This window comes from Eufriesea mexicana, unplaced genomic scaffold (genome assembly GCF_001483705.2).
Source record: "Eufriesea mexicana isolate 0111107269 unplaced genomic scaffold, ASM148370v2 scaffold4786, whole genome shotgun sequence".
NCBI classification, from domain to species: domain Eukaryota; kingdom Metazoa; phylum Arthropoda; class Insecta; order Hymenoptera; family Apidae; genus Eufriesea; species Eufriesea mexicana.
Genome location: NW_016912807.1, coordinates 362,021 through 380,140, shown reverse-complemented (window position 1 = coordinate 380,140; position 18,120 = coordinate 362,021). Strand labels below are relative to the sequence as shown.

The following is an 18,120-nucleotide window of genomic DNA, read 5'->3' as shown; positions in this document are numbered from 1 at the left end:
TTATCATTTATGATAAAGTTATACGTTATAACAATTAGTTTTTTATTGATATTTATATAATTAAATTAATATTATTTATGATTAAAGGGTTGTTTATTACGTATTAATGTATTATGTAAATTTTTGAACTGTAAAATCAATTAAAATTTTACTAGATAATCTAGTTCTTACTAGTTTATTGTAATGGATTATAAATAAATCTTGTTTTCAAATTTTTAAATAATTTATTCTTTAGAATTACATAGTTTATACAAAAATTTGTATTTATTTATAAAAATATAAATAAAGTAAATTATTTATATATATACCTAGTTTTAAATTTTACTTTGTACATTTAGTATTTTCTTTCCCTTTTTTTACATAATAATTTTACACAATAACCATTCAATAATATTTTCTATTTATTCATTATTTTGATATAATAAAACAAGTTACATATTCTTACTGTTACATTAAATACAAAAATAAATTCATTTTCTGAAAGGCACAATTTAATGTAACTTTCTTATAAATGCATTTATAACAGAAAGATATATTATTATTCTTTGACATCTCCAATACCATCTGCATTTATTGCAAACATTGCTTCATTCTCAGGCAAACAAGGTGAATGGTAAATTTTACATATTCTTGTTTCACCTCTACCCTTACGTAAATATAATCTTGTAGTACTTGCATGTGCTAAAGTATGACCACCAATTGGTTTTTTCTGATCACCACCAAACATACTAGCTGCACCATCAACTTGTGCCACAACTTGATTGGTTATAACAATAGCAACACCATGTTCGTCAGCTATCCTGAGTAACATTCTAAGAAATCTACCCAAATGCATTTGTCTAGCAGCTAATTCTCCTCTTCCACTGTATTCAGTTCTATATAAACTAGTGGCACTATCTACTATTAATAATGCATATCTAGATTCTGTCATCATAGCACTAGCTTGAATTAATAATTGAGTTTGATGGTCTGTATTATAAGCTCTAGCACAGGCTACATTATCTAACACACAATCTCCTGCAATTTTATATCTCTCAGCAACAGCAATTAGTCTTTCAGGTCTAAAGGTTCCTTCTGTATCTACGTAAAGACATTTTCCTTCTGCACCTCCCATATCTATAGGTAATTGACAATTAACAGCGAGTGTATGACATAACTGAGTTTTTCCCGACCTAAATTCACCAAATATTTCTGTAATAGAACCAGTTTCTATACCACCTCCTAGTAATCTGTCTAATTCGCTAGAACCAGTAGTCACAAAAACTATATTTGACCGAGTCTGGTGAATTTCAGTGGCGCTTTTAAATCCCATCACCACTAATTTAGAAGCTTCTTGTAAAATTTTATCTGCTTTAGTTTCACTGATACCTTTAATAGCAAGTAGGCACTTTTTGGGAGCATAAGCTACAGCTTCTACAGTATGATAGCCAGCTTCCCCTAATTTTTTTACATCCCCTGCTGTTATGCCATTTCCCTAAATAGAAATCATACTTATTAAATACAAAATATTAATTTTATAATTAATATTTTGTACATTCTAAAAGTTGTATTAAATGAAAAAACAATAATACAGGTTACAGAATCGACTTACTTCGAGAGTCTTTATTAATTTTGCTTGGGGATTATATTCCTCCCATTCTTCATCTTCTTGAACAGCAGCTGTAGATGCCATAGCACTCATCTTCTAATATATTATAATACGCCTTAAATAATGAAAATTTTATGCTATAATGTAAAAATACGAATTCAAAGCAAGTATTAACTACGCGCCAAAATATCGTGACGCCATCAATGCTGAAACAACTTCAAGTTACGTAGATTGTATTATCTATTATTCATTGTTATTTCAATATAATATTTAATATTAAAATCGAAGATGATTATCATATAAACTACTTAATTGAATAATTTATTTATAATTTTGTTTGTATCAATTTTTGTTAAATAGATATTTTTTAAATTTCATTACACATGTTTACAAATATGAAACTTTCACAAATTTCATTATCTCCATTGATAACTTTAATTATATATTTAAGCGTGAAACTAGATTACGTATTTATCGACGATCAACATCATAATTTTCTATTAAAGATGTCTCTTCATTCGAGACGAAATCAAGGAACAGAAAAAGGTCAGGAACGAAAGGTATTAGGTCGAGATAAGACAGATATAGTCTATTCTGACGTCTGACCATTAAGATAATTGTATATTTATCCTTAAAGTGTTCTTAAAAGGGAACTGTTATATGAACATTACATGTTTTCATGCGCGATTCTTCATTGCTACATCGTTGGATGAACAACAGATTATTTTTCCAATGACAATGGCGACTTTGCATAAGAAGCATCTTTGTTCATCGAACATAACTAGAAGCGCTGTGTTTTTTGATCTGGACAATACTCTCATCGAAACTAGAAAGGGCGACAATCAAACATGTCGAAAGGTACGCTAAATTATTTGAAATTATATTGATGTCAAAAGTCGAATGCGTGTATATAAACGGTCAGTATTGGTTGAAATACTATATATGTATGTGTATATATGTTCTTCCTGGAGAGTGCGCGAAAGATAACTGGATCTTTGATTCTAAATTAGAAAAACGTAAAGGTCACTCGTATTGCTAATTTATTAATTATTCTATAAATATTTTTTTTTTTGGAACTTTCTTTATTGTTTCAAAAAAGCATCTTGTGATAATTATATTTACATTTATTTTCTTTCATTTTGATTTGTATACGAAGATCGTACGAAAATAGAAGCTTCTGTGTAATACGAGCCGACTCCCTGATATAGTGCTTTCTCTCGGACGGTTATTTTCGACCGATCCTACTGCACTGTCCAGACGCTCAACATAACGTAGAAAAAGCGTGTAAGCACATTACTGAGGATTTTCACGTTCTTAAGATAGCAGTTAATCGTACAGTGCAATAGTATTCGTACGTTGTATTATGTGAAAAAGGTTATGGTAAAACTATGTTTATGTTCGAAATTTTTCTTTAATGAAATTCTATGAAAGATTGTTTTAAATAACTTTTAACGTTATTTTCTGTAATACGAACTTTAATATAAGCAATTGATATATTATATGCCCATAATAAATTAAAAGAAATAAAAAACGTTGTTAACCTTATATTGGTAATAACTCATATTTCAATGTAATGTACATACATTTGTGAAATTAACATTTGTGGTAGTACAACTTTATTTTTGTCCAACTAAGTGAGTGTGTCAAAGGGCAAGGCTAGTTTTAAGGGGTTTGATCTGGGAGTACTGCCAGTTGGCTTTTAGCTGTGACATGTGAAAGATGCAAATCTCAGTGAAACTTTGTTAAATACCGTTAAATTAATACTAATATTCTGAAACTGTTTGTAAGGAGAAAATTGGAGATTGTCATCGTATTCTAAAAATAGGATTACAAAAACGCTTAGAATATTAAAAATAATCTTTAGCTTTTAAATTGTAACAAAGCAAAGTATAACCATGAATATCCCAAAGGATGTGAAAAAGTATGTATCTATTTTAAAATCTGTTGAAACTGATTCAGAAAAATTTGCTGCTTTATTTATGATTACAAAATTAGTGGATAGCAAGGATTGTACAGTAGCAATGAAAAAAATATTATTTGAAGCAATTGGAACAAAATTTTTAAAAAAATTATTGTCTACACAAGTAGTTCCTGTAGACTGTCCTCCACAAGTATATAAATCTGTAGCGTTATCTATACTTTCTGCATTTTGTGCAGAATCAGAATTAGCTTCTCATCCTGACATGATTACTCATGTACCTGCACTACTTGAAATTGTGTCCCAAAATGATGAAGATGCAGATGATAATATGTTAATTATTGTTAGTGAAGCATATACATGTTTACAAAATATTGCACAATATCCTCCTGGACAACAAGTTTTACTTGAACAGAAAGCAATTACAAAAATGTGTGATATTTATGCAGAAAAGAGCTTTCAAACAGATCAAGCTTTAAATATCTTAGTCACTTTAGTTCAAAGATTTGGTCCAGAAGCATGGGATGCAACAGATGCTGCACCTTTTCATGCTATTATGAATAAAATTGCATTAGATTTTGAAACAGATCATACTGAAAGAAAATTTCATTTATGTACAATTTTACAAGCTTTATTAATGTCCTGCAGAAAGAATATTATTAGTGAAACTGCTAAAGACGAGACTTGGCCTTCTAGTATTCATAAGGCTATATTTGATGTTCTTGGATCAAAGATAGGCAAAAATCAACGTGATCCAGTATTAAAACTTGCTTCTGTTATGTTAGATTTATTAGGAGCTGAATGGACTTTATTGGATAAAGAAAGGCCAAAAGTATTTTTATTATTGTTGATTCAATTAGCATCTATAGAAGTTAGAATGCAAGTAGAAGGAAAACAATTAAAAACTGTAATGGCAAATGCTGTTTTAATAACATCTTGCTTTGTTATTCTTGAAATTTCTCTTGCATATATTACTAATGATCAATTAGATCTAGATCAGAAAGAAAAACAGTCCTTGTATACTGTACTAAAGGGAGCTTTTACTGCAATTATAGGTTTACTTACAGCAGTATCTAAAATGAAAGAAATAACAGATATTAAAGAAAAAGTATTTATTTATGCTGTGGTAAGAGTTTTAGCAGCATGGCTTGCTCAAGAAACAACAGCTGTGCGTTCTCAAGTTTATGCAATTTTACCTTATGTCTTAACAGTAGCCAATGATACATTTTATGCACATAGAAATAGAAAATTAGCTGAGAAGGCTAAGGCAAATGCTAAAATTAAAAGTGATGAAGCAACATCATCTGGAGAACCAGTCACTCATGATCCTTTAAGCGAGGTTGATTTATTAAGACTTCTGTTACCAGCATTATGTTATTTAGCTATAGAAGAAGATGCTCGAGAAATTTTAATTAAACATAAACAAGAAGAAGTACTGTTTGAATGTTTATCTTACCATTGGACAATTATTCATCATAAAAAACCACCAGTACCAAAATCAGAAAGATTAAAAGCTTTGAAAGAACCAGAAAAAGAAGAAGATTTAGAACTCCATGTATCAGAAGCAATTAAAGATTCAAGGACAGCCATGGTTTCCGTGTGTAATGTGTTAATGAACATTACTGTATTAGAAGCAAAATTAGTAGAAGAATCACCAACGTTCATTTCTCTATTGAAATTTATTTTCAATAATCTTCCAGAACTTAAACAAATTCCAGAAAATCTAGTACTACATGGTCATCTTGCAGTTTTGGGATTATTATTATTAAAACAACAAGCAACACGTATGAAAAAGAATGATTTTTCTATATGTCGATATATACAGGCTACTATAAGATTTTTGTGGGATGCATATATAATTGATGAGAGTAATGATCCAACTGAACTTGTTGTTGCCATGTCATATAAAGAACGGTGGATGGAACTTATGGAGCTATGGTTTCTTGGAATGCAGACAATGGCTGGAGTATTACAAGTTATACCTTGGCTTTCACAGTTTACTCTTGAATCAGGTTGGGCTGAAGAAATTATTGAAATTCTGAAGAAAATAAAGATAGGAAGTCTTCAGCCAAATGTAAAGTTTGCATTTGAGGATCTTTTGTGCCATTTAGTTAAAGCAGATGAAAATGTTGCTTCAGTTTTGAAGAAACATGGAGCTTTAACTGTATGCAGAAATCATCGTATGATGGAACTTGGGAAACATCTTTTTGGAGATTAAAAATAGTTCAAAGTATATGTATTAATATTCTACTGTTTTAACTGAAAATACTATATACTTGTACACTGATAGAATAGCCAAGATATTTAGTCTATTCTTATGTTATTAACTAATATGTTTATTTGTGTATACATGTTATACATGTTTTTATATTACGCTATATTGCATATAAAAAAATGTTTAACAAGAATTTATTACTTGAACATATTTGCACACATATTTGAACACTGTTTGCAAAACTGTGTACAATCATAGATCAGATATAAATTTAGATGTTAATCATGTCTGAAAATAGCTTCCTGGCAGGCAAAAGAGTTTGCAAATATTTCTATGAGATAAATAGTTCCACAAACTTAAATATTGAAGTATATGTTAGGAAAAAAATATTTTTACATTTTGTATTAACTCATAAATTGTTAAAAAATTTATGTAATTTTGACAATGCTTGAAATTAATATGGTTTGAGAATGTACATATTTAAAAATATGTCTATGTATAATAAATGGCTTTGTAAAATAATAAATGGTTTTTCTATTAAAGGAACTTGTTTTTTAAAGAATTTTATCTTTTAAATTATTACCTACCTTAGGATAAAAAAATTGAAAAGAACTACTTCGATAAACTATTTAAATTATATGTAAATTATCTCTTATATTTAATACATCATATAAAATCTGCAGTAATAAGTATAAATGTTAACATCAAAAAATCATTTGAATAAAGCTTTTAGGGTTGGAATAATATAAATTTGTTGTTGGCACAACTGATTTTGTTGTGATTACAGCAACGACCGCGGATGCCACTTCGAGTGTCCACTAATCGGCTCGAGTATTTCAATGAATCAATGCATTTTCTAGGTAATCATCAAAAACTGAATTAAGTGACCTAAACTCCTAACTGATCGTTTGTATCCTTTCTTCCAAGAGCTTGATTCAGCCATAAAATCCACATTCAATAAGTGATTTTTTTCACTTCAATGAGTCTGTTATTCCTTGTAATAGTTTTTATTTTTAATATTTATTATTTTTTTTAAATATTAAACCACCTTATAATAGATTATGTTGAATGTGGAAATCAATCATTTTTCCTTAGTGTGTACTTTATATATTGTTCAATATTTTATAATACTGCTTGAGTTAAAAATTATGAAGTAAAAAGATATCTAATAGATGATATTCTAACTTTATCTGCAGTTGGCTGAGGAACTAGTACAAGAATATGGTATTCCTGCAGATCTATCTGTGAAGATTACAACAACATATTTGAAGCTCTTTAGAAGATGTCCTGACAATGTAACACATACTTTGGATGCTTGGCGTATAACTTTATGGAGTAAAGCACTTGGAGAAAAGTACTCATATCTAGCAAAAAAAATTTACGAACGATGGTTGTATTTACGATATTATTATTTGACGCTGGCGTCAGATGTAGTTTCCATGCTTCGACAGTTGAGAGTAAAATACCTCTTAGGTTTGATTACAAATGGTCCTTCTAATGCACAATGGGAAAAAATACGAAAACTTTCACTCGAACAATATTTTGATATTATTCTTGTATCGGGAGATTTACCGTGGGAAAAGCCTGAGAGAGAAATATTTCGAAAAGCATGTCGATTTCTAAATGTTAAACCAGATACTTGTGTAATGGTTGGTGATAAACTGGAAACTGATATTCTAGGTACTATATTATTATTATATTTCTTTTTATCGATCATATTAATTATTTACAAATTATTATAAATTATTACAAAATATTAGATACAAATATTGTAGATTAATTTGATTTAAAGATTTCATATCAATAAATTAATACTATGCGGACAATGATACAGTTTAACAAATTGTTATTTTTATCTAGGTGGAATAGAAGCTGGTTTAGGAGGGACTATTTGGATTCCAACATTGGATAAGCGACCCTTATTAAGGGAAGATCCACAACCAGATTTTACTATAAGGCATGTCACAGATCTTTTAAGTATTTTTAAATGAAAGTCCTAATCCTCCAGAACTTGAAGATTCTTCTTCAAATGCTTCTGATGGTAATTGATAAAAGAACAAATTTTTTCTTTACGTTTTCGTAATATATCGTAACTGATAGAGATATGATTTTTATAAAACTTGCTAATTGTTCTTTTTTATAATTGAGTAACTGCTATTATAGCATATTTTTACATGCTTTATTTCGTAATATTATTTACATGCTTTAAAAGTAATTTAAATGGCTCTTAGATCGTTTTTATTTTAATATCAAGTAAAGAAGAATGAAATTGTTGACTACAAGATAATAGTCCTATTATATTGAGTTTCAAAAAAGTATACCTAATTTAATTACATTTACTTTAGACTTCCTTTTTACTATTCTTTTGGATTGAGGATGAGTTTTATATTAGTTATATAAAATAATGATTATATTTTTTAATGGAGAACTTAACCAAATATTGTTTACTTATTTTTAAATGTATTTTTTCGGTACCTATTACTTAGAATACATATGATAAATAAATTATTCATGTATAAATTTGTTATAAGCGAGAACGAAGTAATTTGTGTACAAAGTGCATTTGCATATTTACTCTTATATATGAATAAGAAAAACGTCTAACAGGAATAATGAAAAGTGATTGTTTTAACTTTATATTTAAAGTATAATATACAATATGTGCATTAAATATAATGACATTTGTATTGTAAAAAATGTATAAACATATGTTTATATTTATGATGCATGTATACATCATCCAGATTAAACATGAAACAGCATAAATATACGCTCTCTCTCTCTCTCTCTCTCTCTCTCTCTCTCTCTCTCTCTCTCTCTCTCTCTCTCTCTCTCTCTCTCTCTCGCTCGCTCGCTCTCTTTCACTCTCTCTGTAATTATGTATGTATATCTGTAACATATATTTTTATTATTTTATTTTTGTTCAAATTATACAAATGAAAATAATAATGTAGAAAAATTGTCAGGGTGAAAATAATGATGTAATACTTGTTTTTAATAATAAAAAATGGAGAAATAACATAAAAATATTTTTTTTGACAGTATCTTTTATAAGAAAAAGCAAATATAAATTTTAATTTACATATTTTGAAAATTTGTACTCATTCTCGTAATTTAACATTATATAACTACTATTATTTACACTTGTGCGTTATCAGTTATAGAACTTACTTTTCTTTCATCTGCTTTGTGTACATTATATGATTCTGTTGAATTGAAGTTTAACCGATCATTTTCTTTCGCTTCATATTCATCGCTTATTCCGTCTATTTTCGTATCATCCTAAAAAAATATTCATATTAATAATAATAGAATGTTATATTTTGTATCTTACATATTACAAAATATGTATTACAATTAATTTATTAAACAAACCAATGAAATAATATCTTTGCTTCTATAAGAAAGTTTTCTATAAATTTTTTCTGCTTGCTCAGGATTAATATCAGCTTCTATTAACGATGTTAGAACATCCCTTTCTGTTACACGTAATTCGGGATTAGCATCAATTAATACAACCGATTTATGATTTTTCCTTAACGAATCGCGCTTTATTTCGTCTAGTTTTTTGTACGATGATAATTTTTCAGTTATTTTATCTTCATTTAAAACTTTTGGTGGTGTCGGTGGTCGAAAATTAGAAATTCGTAACTGCTGAATATACACAAGATCTTCTAATTCTTCATCCTCTGAATTATTTGTTATATTTAAAGTAAGTTTTAATTGATAAATTTCATACATCATTCGATTCTATTTGGGAACATAAAATTTGTTATTTGAAGTATTTAATCTTATCTTTTAAATTTAAATGATAGAAAATTATGGTCTGACCATATCTAGAACTGTTTTGTTTTTTTCAATGTGTTTTTTGAATACTTCTTGCAATTCTTCATCAGTGTACAGACCATTGAGTACTATTTCGTGTGTAATTTCGTACATAAATTTTGCATATTTCGCTTCTTCGTCTATTATGTGTAATTTCTGATTATCAACCAAATTACTGCGGCCTTGTGTTGTTTCATAATTTCTGCTACTTCTTGACGTGCTAACTTCTGACGAAAGCTGATTGTTTTGTGATAAAAAATCGGAACCAGATTCATAAAATATCGAATTTCCTTCGTGTCTGCGTATATTTTTATATTAATATAAGTTATTAACATAATCGTAAGTAATAAATACCTATAATTTAAATGAATTTAAATCATAATTTTCCTATCGTAAAATGTTGTCTTACCTATTTTGAATTTTGAATGTAGTTTTTACACTCGAAGGATTAAACAGCTTTTTATGATTAGCAATTGATTGAGTATCTGATTGTTGCTCTATATCTTTACTATTTAATATTGCTTGCTCTGAATCGTTTGTTTTAGACATTGGAAAATTTGGACAAACTACATGATCGTGCAATTTTGGCCGCGAACAAATCACATCATAATTGTAACAAGTAGTAAACAATTTGTGAGTTTCACATTGACAGAAATAGTTTAAGTCACAATTCATTTTTAAAAAATCCTGTTAATTAATCAAAGAAACAATTTGAATTTATAGTTTTGTTCTTATGTACTATCTGATACAAAATTTTTAGCAAATATGCATATATAACTATATGAATAATTTACCACTGGATGATACGAAGTATCATATGCCAATTTATCAATTATATTATTTGTAATCTCTGTTTTTGCAAATCTTGGTTTCCAAACTATTTCTTTACATATTTGCTTTTTTTTGCGCATGTAGGTTTTATTTCTAGCATCAACGACACATTTCGCTAATAAAATTCGTCGTAAGTGCGCGCTCATAGAATTATATGCTGTTAATTGTTCAAAATAGTTTTGTCCATTTTGGTTGTATGCTATTTGATATAAATTTACAGGTTACAAAAGAAAATTTCGAAAAATGCATGGCATGTCAAATAATTTAAAATATCGATATCATAATCAAATCGAGAGATATGGAATAATAAAAGAATATATTCCTCATACCAGTGCTTTTAAGATTAACTTCACTCTTAGTACATCTTGTCATTTCTTGATAACTATAATGTTTTGACTTGTTTATTTTGAATTTTATTTTACACTATATCAATTTCAAAAATGCTTTAAGAATTATAAACAATCAATAAAATAACACTAATAAGAATTTATAATTTACTAATAACTCGAAAAACACTGTGAGGTGCATACATATATATGTATATACATATATAGTATGTGTGTATGCATAAGTTGTTACTATGGGTTACTAAGCAACAATGTAATCCTGTGCTTCATATAATACACATAATATGACTACATAGTTTATGACTAGAATTTGAAATGTTTTTCTTAACTATAAATAAAATTTCTTTAATATTGTTTGCAATTATATCATATTAATATTCTATAACAGATGATGTTCACAGAGTCAAGCCTCTGCGATGATGCTTAAGAGACGAGCATGCTGAGCTTTTATTTTGTAGAATATGAACCAATAATGAACCGCCCCAGAAAGTCTGACAAAAAATACATTTATACATCCAAAGTACAGACCCATTATCCAGATTCAAATACTTCAACTGGACATTAAAAATAGACATTATAATATCAATAATAGACAATAGTTCGAAAATTTAAGGTTGTGTCTGGCGAACAACTTATGAAAGCATAGAATTATCGAATCTATGAAAATGATTATGCAGTTAAAGGGATCTTTTGATTAGTCGTGTGCTGATAAACGCGAGCATAATTATATTTTATCTAATAATTCTATTTAAAAAGGATAATAGAAATCTTCGCTTTTTTTATACAAAATTGTATATGCATATATTATTAATACTGTAAAAACAAGGGAATTAATTTAAAAATTGGAAATATATGTATGTACATGAGAATACGTGTATATCCATGTATTACAATTGTAATTATAATTGCTGAAAAACCAAAATAGAATCAAGATGAATCTATACTTCAGAAGTTACTACAGTCATAACCGAGATTAATATAGATAAAAATATTTTTTCATAACAGTTACAATATTGTTTCGATTTTTCATAACCGCTTGGAAAGAACCTTTATGTAACAATTATTAACATTTACCTCTAGAACTCTTCAACTCTTCTTCCCTACGTTTGAAGAAAAAGAGTTACAAAAATGCAAGGAAAAGAAATAATAGAGACAAGAACATTATGGAAAAGAAACGAAAGAGTGGAGAAGGTAGCATTACATGTATTCAGGGGATAGTTTGTACATGCACTAATAAGTGAAATATACTACTGAAGACGAATTTTAAAAAACTACTTCGATGACATTAATTGTTCAATTATTAAATACTATAGTATGTAATCGCACATCATTTCTATAGTATTTTTCAATACTGAATCGATAACGTCGCATGTGACACAAAAATGATAAAGAAGTCAGATGACCAAGGATATCGTGCAATAAGATAAATTTTGCATGGGAAATCTATTGTATATTTCATCTATGACTACATTTTGTTTATTATTACATGTATTGAAATTTTGTTACCTACAATTGGTAACTAAACTTTATATCAATTTTTAATTTGTCAATACTTACAAGAAGAAATTTTGGATCCATACATATGGATTTCTTAATATGTTTATTTTTAATAAGAGTAAATGCTGAACAAAATAGTCACAATACTAGGTATGTATATGTTATTGTTTTCCAAGTAATATGTATTTGCCCGATTTATTAATTTTTCTTACTATCATAGGTTTATTTAATTTGAATGATTCATTACTGACATGATGTCCAAAAAGATTGGAACTATAACCTAAAATTGATTATATACAAAGACTCGTAGATAGTGAAATATTATGTAGATCAAAGAGAACTATTACAATGTATAATATTTATGAACAGTTATCTATAAAGGATATAGCAAATTGGGTTGTTTCTGGAGCAATAATATTTGGTGGCATTATTCCATATGTACCGCAATATCGAGAAATTAAAAAAAGAAATAGTGCAGAAGGATTTTCCCTTTATGTATGCCTTACACTTTTAATAGCTAATGTATTACGTATTTTTTTTTGGTTTGTACATCTGCTTTACATAAGTACTTCACATACTTTCATTGTATCATACAACAATGATACAAATAATGTATATATTTTACAGGTTTGGAAAACATTATGAAGTACCTCTTTTATTACAAAGTATATTTATGATCATTACTATGTTCATAATGATTAAATTGTGTATAAATATACAAAATAGAAATCAAATAATAAAAGTAAAAGAACATGTATTTTCAGGTAAGTACAAATAAAAATAGAAATTATTAATATTTATTATGATGTGTCTTGAACTTAATTTAAACAGATTTTGATGCAAGATTTTTTTGGAGATGGACAGACTTTCAATCTTATTTAGATTTTATGCTACTATTTGTAGCATTAATAGGGATTCTAACATATCTATTAGTGGATGTACCAATATTTGTTGAAACTGTAGGATTACTTGCACTATTAACAGAAGCTATGCTTGGAATACCACAATTTCTGCATAACTTCTTAAATAAATCTACTAATGGAATGAGGTATGAAATTACTTTCAATATAAAATGTAATCATTTGAATAATACTCTTCAAATACCTTTTCTGTAATTTTAGTATTGTAATGGTTACACTGTGGATATTAGGTGATACATTTAAAACATGTTATTTTGTTATAAGAGAAGCTCCAATTCAATTTGAAGTTTGTGGTATTCTTCAAGTTATAATAGATATTGCAATTTTTATGCAAGTATATGTTTATCAAAATAGTACAACAGTACATGCAAGAATTCCAGTTCGAGTTGATTGAGCTGGTGCTTTATATATGTTTATGACATATTCTTCCTGCAGCTTTCATTCAGTAAAAGATTTATTTGTATTATAGATAAATATTTTTGTATATACTTGATTGTATAAAAAAATACATAAAATACACAATGTATTGTAAACAAGCATGTATTAAACTAAATATTTTTTATTTTCAAATTAATAGTACTTAATGTATAAATCTCATTTTTTTAATTATATTGAACTTTTTATACATTTTTATATTTTATATATGTATTTTATACATATTATAAATATGTACATTTTTCTTAATAAAATTTTGTTAATACAATACAAAAAATTTAATTTCATTGTAAATTTAATTTCTATTATATTAATTTCTATTATATTTTTCTTATATATAAGACACATATATTGTGATCTTCATAATAAAACTATAATTATAAATTTTATATACTGGAAAGGTTTATTTATCCATGTAATCATAAAAAACATTAATATTTTTAATTTATGTTACAGTCACAAATGAAAGTTTTGGCACAATTAGTTTTAAATTGGATGAGAATAATACATTATATGCATTGCATTTTTATTAATTGTATAATAAGAAAAAAACAATAAAATATATATTATTAGTTTTATTGAAACAAAAATGTGACACAATTAACAACCTTACTTTTCCCTATAAACTAAAATTAAATTTTTATGATGTTGGTATGTGAGACTTCCGGGGAATTCCTTACATTTAATAAGATTCATTTGTTTATTATTCAATTACTTATTACTGGTAGAAAACATTAAATGGCAAATTAGATTACAAACGCAAAATTATAATAAACTTTTTTAATGAGTAAAATTCGTACTCTATTATGTGAAAGATGAGAAATGTAATAAAACAATTTTCTAATATGAAAAATGTATTATTGTATATAATGTATACTTCTTATATATTTTATATATCGAACATTGTATTAGGAATAGTCAACCAAGTATTGAAATAAATATTTTATAAAATTATGAATATGTTAATATTCTTGTTTTGATAAATATAGTTGTTAATATACATTTCATTATTCCTCTTTATTATGCAATTTGTGATAATTTAATGCCAAAAATATATTAAAATTATTAATTGACCTAATAATTATTATTTGTTATAGAATTAACCAACTATTATGTTTTCTTTTTTCGATTTATTTGTAGTTATACTATTAAAAATTAGTTGTACTATTAGTTTTATTCTTGACTATATGTCTATATCTTCAGTAAATTCACATTGATTGGTTGTAGCTTTCAACTTTAATTTACAAAATTTGTGAACACTTTCGAAAAATGATACTTATGTCATTTTGTCTGTTAAGTTTAATATAATTAAAATAAATAAAAGCATAAATAAAAGCATTGGCATAACAATTCATCGTTGTTATTAAATATTATTTCTACGTAAAATTCGTAATATACTTACAAATTATATTGTCTCTTATCACCGGTAATAATGATTTCAACTAAGAAAAATATCAATATTAAAATTAATAAACAATTTGGTACTAGTTGAATAAAGAATTATTCATGTATTACGTTTTGTCTATTCATATTTTTTTAAATTTGATGTTCAAATGTCGTTCAAAGTAATTTGAATTTAGTTAACCTAATTGAAATTTATTTATTTCATTACCTTAAACACTTCACAAATAGTATTAACAGTATTAATGCTATTATGATAACATTGTTAATGTTATTGTAAAATTTACAAACTAAATTTATTGTGTTAATGTAATTTATTGTAATTTATATTCATTAATTATAAGGTGTCTATCGTTGTAATGGGAGAGAGTCAGTGGAAAGATTGGAAACCTTTTATTTATGGAGGTTTAGCTTCAATTGTTGCTGAATTAGGTACGTTATATTATATTACAAAAATTTCATTGTAAAAATTTACTTGTGTAATATTAACTATTATTTTTATGAATATATTTATTAATTGTATTTTAGGAACTTTTCCTTTGGATACAACAAAAACACGTCTTCAAATTCAAGGACAGAAATTAGATCAAAGATATACACACTTAAAATATTCTGGTATGATTGATGCTTTGTTTAAAATATCACAACAAGAAGGTTTTAAAGCTCTATATTCTGGGTAAGCTTTAGTTAAATAATATTCGTTAATTGAATCTTTAACTGCATTAATAAAATAAAATTATTATTATCAATCTTTTCACTGCATAGAATTAGTTCAGCTATATTAAGACAAGCTACTTACGGAACCATAAAATTTGGTACTTACTATTCTTTAAAAAAAGCAGCTATGGATAAGTGGGAAACAGATGATTTAGTGGTTATAAATGTTATATGTGCTGCATTAGCAGGTGCTGTCTCAAGTGCTATAGCTAATCCTACTGATGTAATAAAAGTTCGTATGCAAGTAACTGGAATTAATTCAAATTTATCATTGTTTGGTTGTTTTCAAGATGTATATCAACATGAAGGTGTTTGTGGTTTATGGAGGGTATGTAAAGTGATGTAAGGGTATAAAAGCTCTAACAATATTTTTGTATGCATTTTATTTTGTTTGTGCTTATAATAAAATAATTTTATATTAAAAATTTTATATTTAGGGTGTAGGACCTACAGCCCAAAGGGCAGCAATTATTGCAGCTGTAGAATTACCTATATATGATTATAGCAAAAAGAAATTTATGATTTTATTTGGAGATAGTGTTAGTAATCATTTTATGTAAGTAAATTGTATTTATATATATTTTATTTAATTCTATTTTATCCCTTTGTGATATAAAGAAAAACATTTTATTTGTTATATTGAAGATGGTTTATTTAAAAAAAAATTTAAATTGTATGGGAGACTTCTTTTTAATCTCAGTATTGAAATAATAAATTAACCCTTATCCGGGCTATTTTTATGTATCATGTAACACATTTATCATATTATTATGCTACTAACAAATGTTCAATAATATTTGTAAAGCAAGCAAATTTCATGTGCTCTTTTATAGTACGTGATGTCATGTGAGTATATCTAAACACAAATTTATATTTTAATTTTATTTTTTATTTTTTCAATGATATTTTAATATTTTTAACATCAAAATTACTTATTACATTGTATAAATTTTAAAAACTTTCTGATAATTACGAAATAAAAATCTGATTTGTTTTAAAAGTAGCAAGTAATGAGTTAAATAAATCAAACAATTTGTGCCCAACAATATTAATACTGTAAATGGTTTTATACTTGTTTAGAAAGGAAGTAACATTTTTCTAAAAGTGAAAAATTTTATTTCCAGGTTCTGTCACACTGTGGTGCACATGGGCACGTGCAGTACGTGGATATTAAGATGACCATAGACAATGAAAATGGAAGTTATGTTTAATATATTTTGTTATATAAATGATTAAAACTGTTATCCAGATTATTAATCATCTTGAATTATATCATAAATTATTTTAATTAGCATTTTATGTAGATTTATTTGCAATTTTTAAATTATAAATTTAATACTTAGTTTCATTTTTATTTATACTACATACTTATTTTTATTTCTAAAATGTACTATATAGGTCTTTTTATACGAATTATTATACATAACATTACAGACATCACAGTGTATATTGCAGTTTACAGTGCCTGGATAAGGGTTGCATTAATTCAGTACAATTAAATAGGTCTTCAAAATTGATATTAAATATGTACATGTACACATATATATACATATAATTACATATTTCAGGTCCAGTTTTATAGCTAGTATGGGAAGTGCAATAGCCTCCACTCCTATAGATGTTGTTCGTGTAAGTATTGTTAATGAAATGATTGTTTGCAATTTTTTACTTTACTTACGTATCTACCATTGTAGACACGTTTAATGAATCAGAGGAGGATACGTACTACAGGTGGTCTGTTACCACCTCATATTTATAATGGTAGCATAGATTGCTTTCTCCAGGTATATACTATTAAATATTAAATATATATCTCGTATCTTTCTGAACAAGGTTATATAAGTCTTATTACTTTTTTAGACTTTTAAGAATGAAGGATTTTTAGCTTTATATAAAGGTTTTGTACCTACTTGGTTTAGAATGGGACCATGGAATATCATATTTTTCATCACATATGAACAATTGAAACAACTAGGTGATTCAAATATATTATTAAATAATATATTGGAAGAAAAAAATGAATAGTAGTAAATGGAAGAAAGTAGATAAAATAACCAAGTATGTATGTATAAATATGTGATAAATCAATGGTAGTAACAACAGGATGTAATTAATATTTGTATTATATAATTTATTTTTATGAATATTAAAATATTTATTTAGATACATATGAAAGAAACTACAGAAAGTATACCAAAAATAAATAGAATTTATTTTCCTTAGTGGTATTGAAATTACAATCATTAATAAAAGTATTCATAGCAAAGAATTATTAAATATTTGCTTAAAAAAATGTGAATAATTACATACTCAATCCATAACTTATGACGCACATTGTATTCTTATTTTATAGATTTATAGATGTTATTCACTTTTATAAATTTAAATATAATTCTAAATTACACTAATTTGATGTTTTTTTCTAT

General features: G+C 26.5%; 6 protein-coding genes across 6 annotated transcripts; 4 read left to right on the top strand and 2 right to left on the bottom strand.

Moving 5' to 3' along the window:
• Positions 1 to 538: 538 nt before the first annotated feature.
• On the bottom strand, positions 539 to 1,788 carry LOC108551651 (DNA repair protein RAD51 homolog A). The gene is made up of 2 exons (XM_017905882.1): positions 1,592 to 1,788; positions 539 to 1,474 (listed from the first exon to the last, which is right to left on the bottom strand). Exons 1-2 carry the CDS (start codon positions 1,679 to 1,681, stop codon positions 539 to 541), a joined length of 1,026 nt encoding a protein of 341 aa, XP_017761371.1. The 5' UTR covers positions 1,682 to 1,788.
• A 306-nt stretch (positions 1,789 to 2,094) lies between these two features.
• LOC108551668 (N-acylneuraminate-9-phosphatase) lies at positions 2,095 to 7,770 on the top strand. The gene is given in 5 exon segments (XM_017905913.1): positions 2,095 to 2,148; positions 2,309 to 2,446; positions 6,918 to 7,401; positions 7,582 to 7,703; positions 7,705 to 7,770. Coding segments are annotated over 5 exon segments (864 nt in total).
• Positions 3,484 to 6,081, top strand: Neurochondrin (neurochondrin). The gene has a single exon (XM_017905912.1). It carries the CDS (start codon positions 3,484 to 3,486, stop codon positions 5,722 to 5,724), a length of 2,241 nt encoding a protein of 746 aa, XP_017761401.1. The 3' UTR covers positions 5,725 to 6,081.
• A 1,089-nt stretch (positions 7,771 to 8,859) lies between the features above and the next one.
• Positions 8,860 to 10,749, bottom strand: LOC108551624 (uncharacterized). Its single transcript, XM_017905852.1, has 6 exons — positions 10,707 to 10,749; positions 10,341 to 10,576; positions 9,956 to 10,233; positions 9,553 to 9,844; positions 9,097 to 9,471; positions 8,860 to 9,003 (listed from the first exon to the last, which is right to left on the bottom strand). The coding sequence occupies exons 1-6, from the start codon at positions 10,747 to 10,749 to the stop codon at positions 8,860 to 8,862; spliced, it is 1,368 nt and encodes a 455-aa protein (XP_017761341.1).
• Positions 10,750 to 12,486: 1,737 nt separating this feature from the next.
• On the top strand, positions 12,487 to 13,568 carry LOC108551652 (PQ-loop repeat-containing protein 1). The gene is made up of 4 exons (XM_017905884.1): positions 12,487 to 12,763; positions 12,849 to 12,985; positions 13,053 to 13,269; positions 13,343 to 13,568. The coding sequence occupies exons 1-4, from the start codon at positions 12,570 to 12,572 to the stop codon at positions 13,533 to 13,535; spliced, it is 741 nt and encodes a 246-aa protein (XP_017761373.1). The 5' UTR covers positions 12,487 to 12,569; the 3' UTR covers positions 13,536 to 13,568.
• Positions 13,569 to 14,921: 1,353 nt separating this feature from the next.
• Positions 14,922 to 17,719, top strand: Bmcp (uncoupling protein Bmcp mitochondrial). Its single transcript, XM_017905851.1, has 8 exons — positions 14,922 to 15,002; positions 15,322 to 15,409; positions 15,506 to 15,653; positions 15,743 to 16,022; positions 16,132 to 16,250; positions 17,263 to 17,323; positions 17,389 to 17,478; positions 17,555 to 17,719. Exons 2-8 carry the CDS (start codon positions 15,337 to 15,339, stop codon positions 17,717 to 17,719), a joined length of 936 nt encoding a protein of 311 aa, XP_017761340.1. The 5' UTR covers positions 14,922 to 15,002; positions 15,322 to 15,336.
• The last annotated feature ends 401 nt before the right edge of the window (positions 17,720 to 18,120 follow it).

Excerpts from the sequence above, each read along its gene's own strand:
- Bmcp (XM_017905851.1), top strand. The coding sequence starts at position 15,337 with ATGGGAGAGAGTCAGTGGAAAGATTGGAAACCTTTTATTTATGGAGGT. Across the intron at positions 15,654-15,742 it reads TTTAAAGCTCTATATTCTGG|AATTAGTTCAGCTATATTAA; the intron begins GTAAGCTTTAGT and ends TTCACTGCATAG. Across the intron at positions 17,324-17,388 it reads CTCCTATAGATGTTGTTCGT|ACACGTTTAATGAATCAGAG; the intron begins GTAAGTATTGTT and ends CTACCATTGTAG.
- Neurochondrin (XM_017905912.1), top strand. The coding sequence starts at position 3,484 with ATGAATATCCCAAAGGATGTGAAAAAGTATGTATCTATTTTAAAATCT.
- LOC108551651 (XM_017905882.1), bottom strand. The coding sequence starts at position 1,681 with ATGAGTGCTATGGCATCTACAGCTGCTGTTCAAGAAGATGAAGAATGG. Across the intron at positions 1,475-1,591 it reads AATTAATAAAGACTCTCGAA|GGAAATGGCATAACAGCAGG; the intron begins GTAAGTCGATTC and ends ATTTCTATTTAG.
- LOC108551652 (XM_017905884.1), top strand. The coding sequence starts at position 12,570 with ATGTATAATATTTATGAACAGTTATCTATAAAGGATATAGCAAATTGG. Across the intron at positions 12,764-12,848 it reads GTATTACGTATTTTTTTTTG|GTTTGGAAAACATTATGAAG; the intron begins GTTTGTACATCT and ends TATATTTTACAG. Across the intron at positions 13,270-13,342 it reads AAATCTACTAATGGAATGAG|TATTGTAATGGTTACACTGT; the intron begins GTATGAAATTAC and ends CTGTAATTTTAG.
- LOC108551624 (XM_017905852.1), bottom strand. The coding sequence starts at position 10,749 with ATGACAAGATGTACTAAGAGTGAAGTTAATCTTAAAAGCACTG. Across the intron at positions 9,845-9,955 it reads ACATTCAAAATTCAAAATAG|ACACGAAGGAAATTCGATAT; the intron begins GTAAGACAACAT and ends AAATATACGCAG. Across the intron at positions 9,472-9,552 it reads ACAAAACAGTTCTAGATATG|AATCGAATGATGTATGAAAT; the intron begins GTCAGACCATAA and ends GTTCCCAAATAG.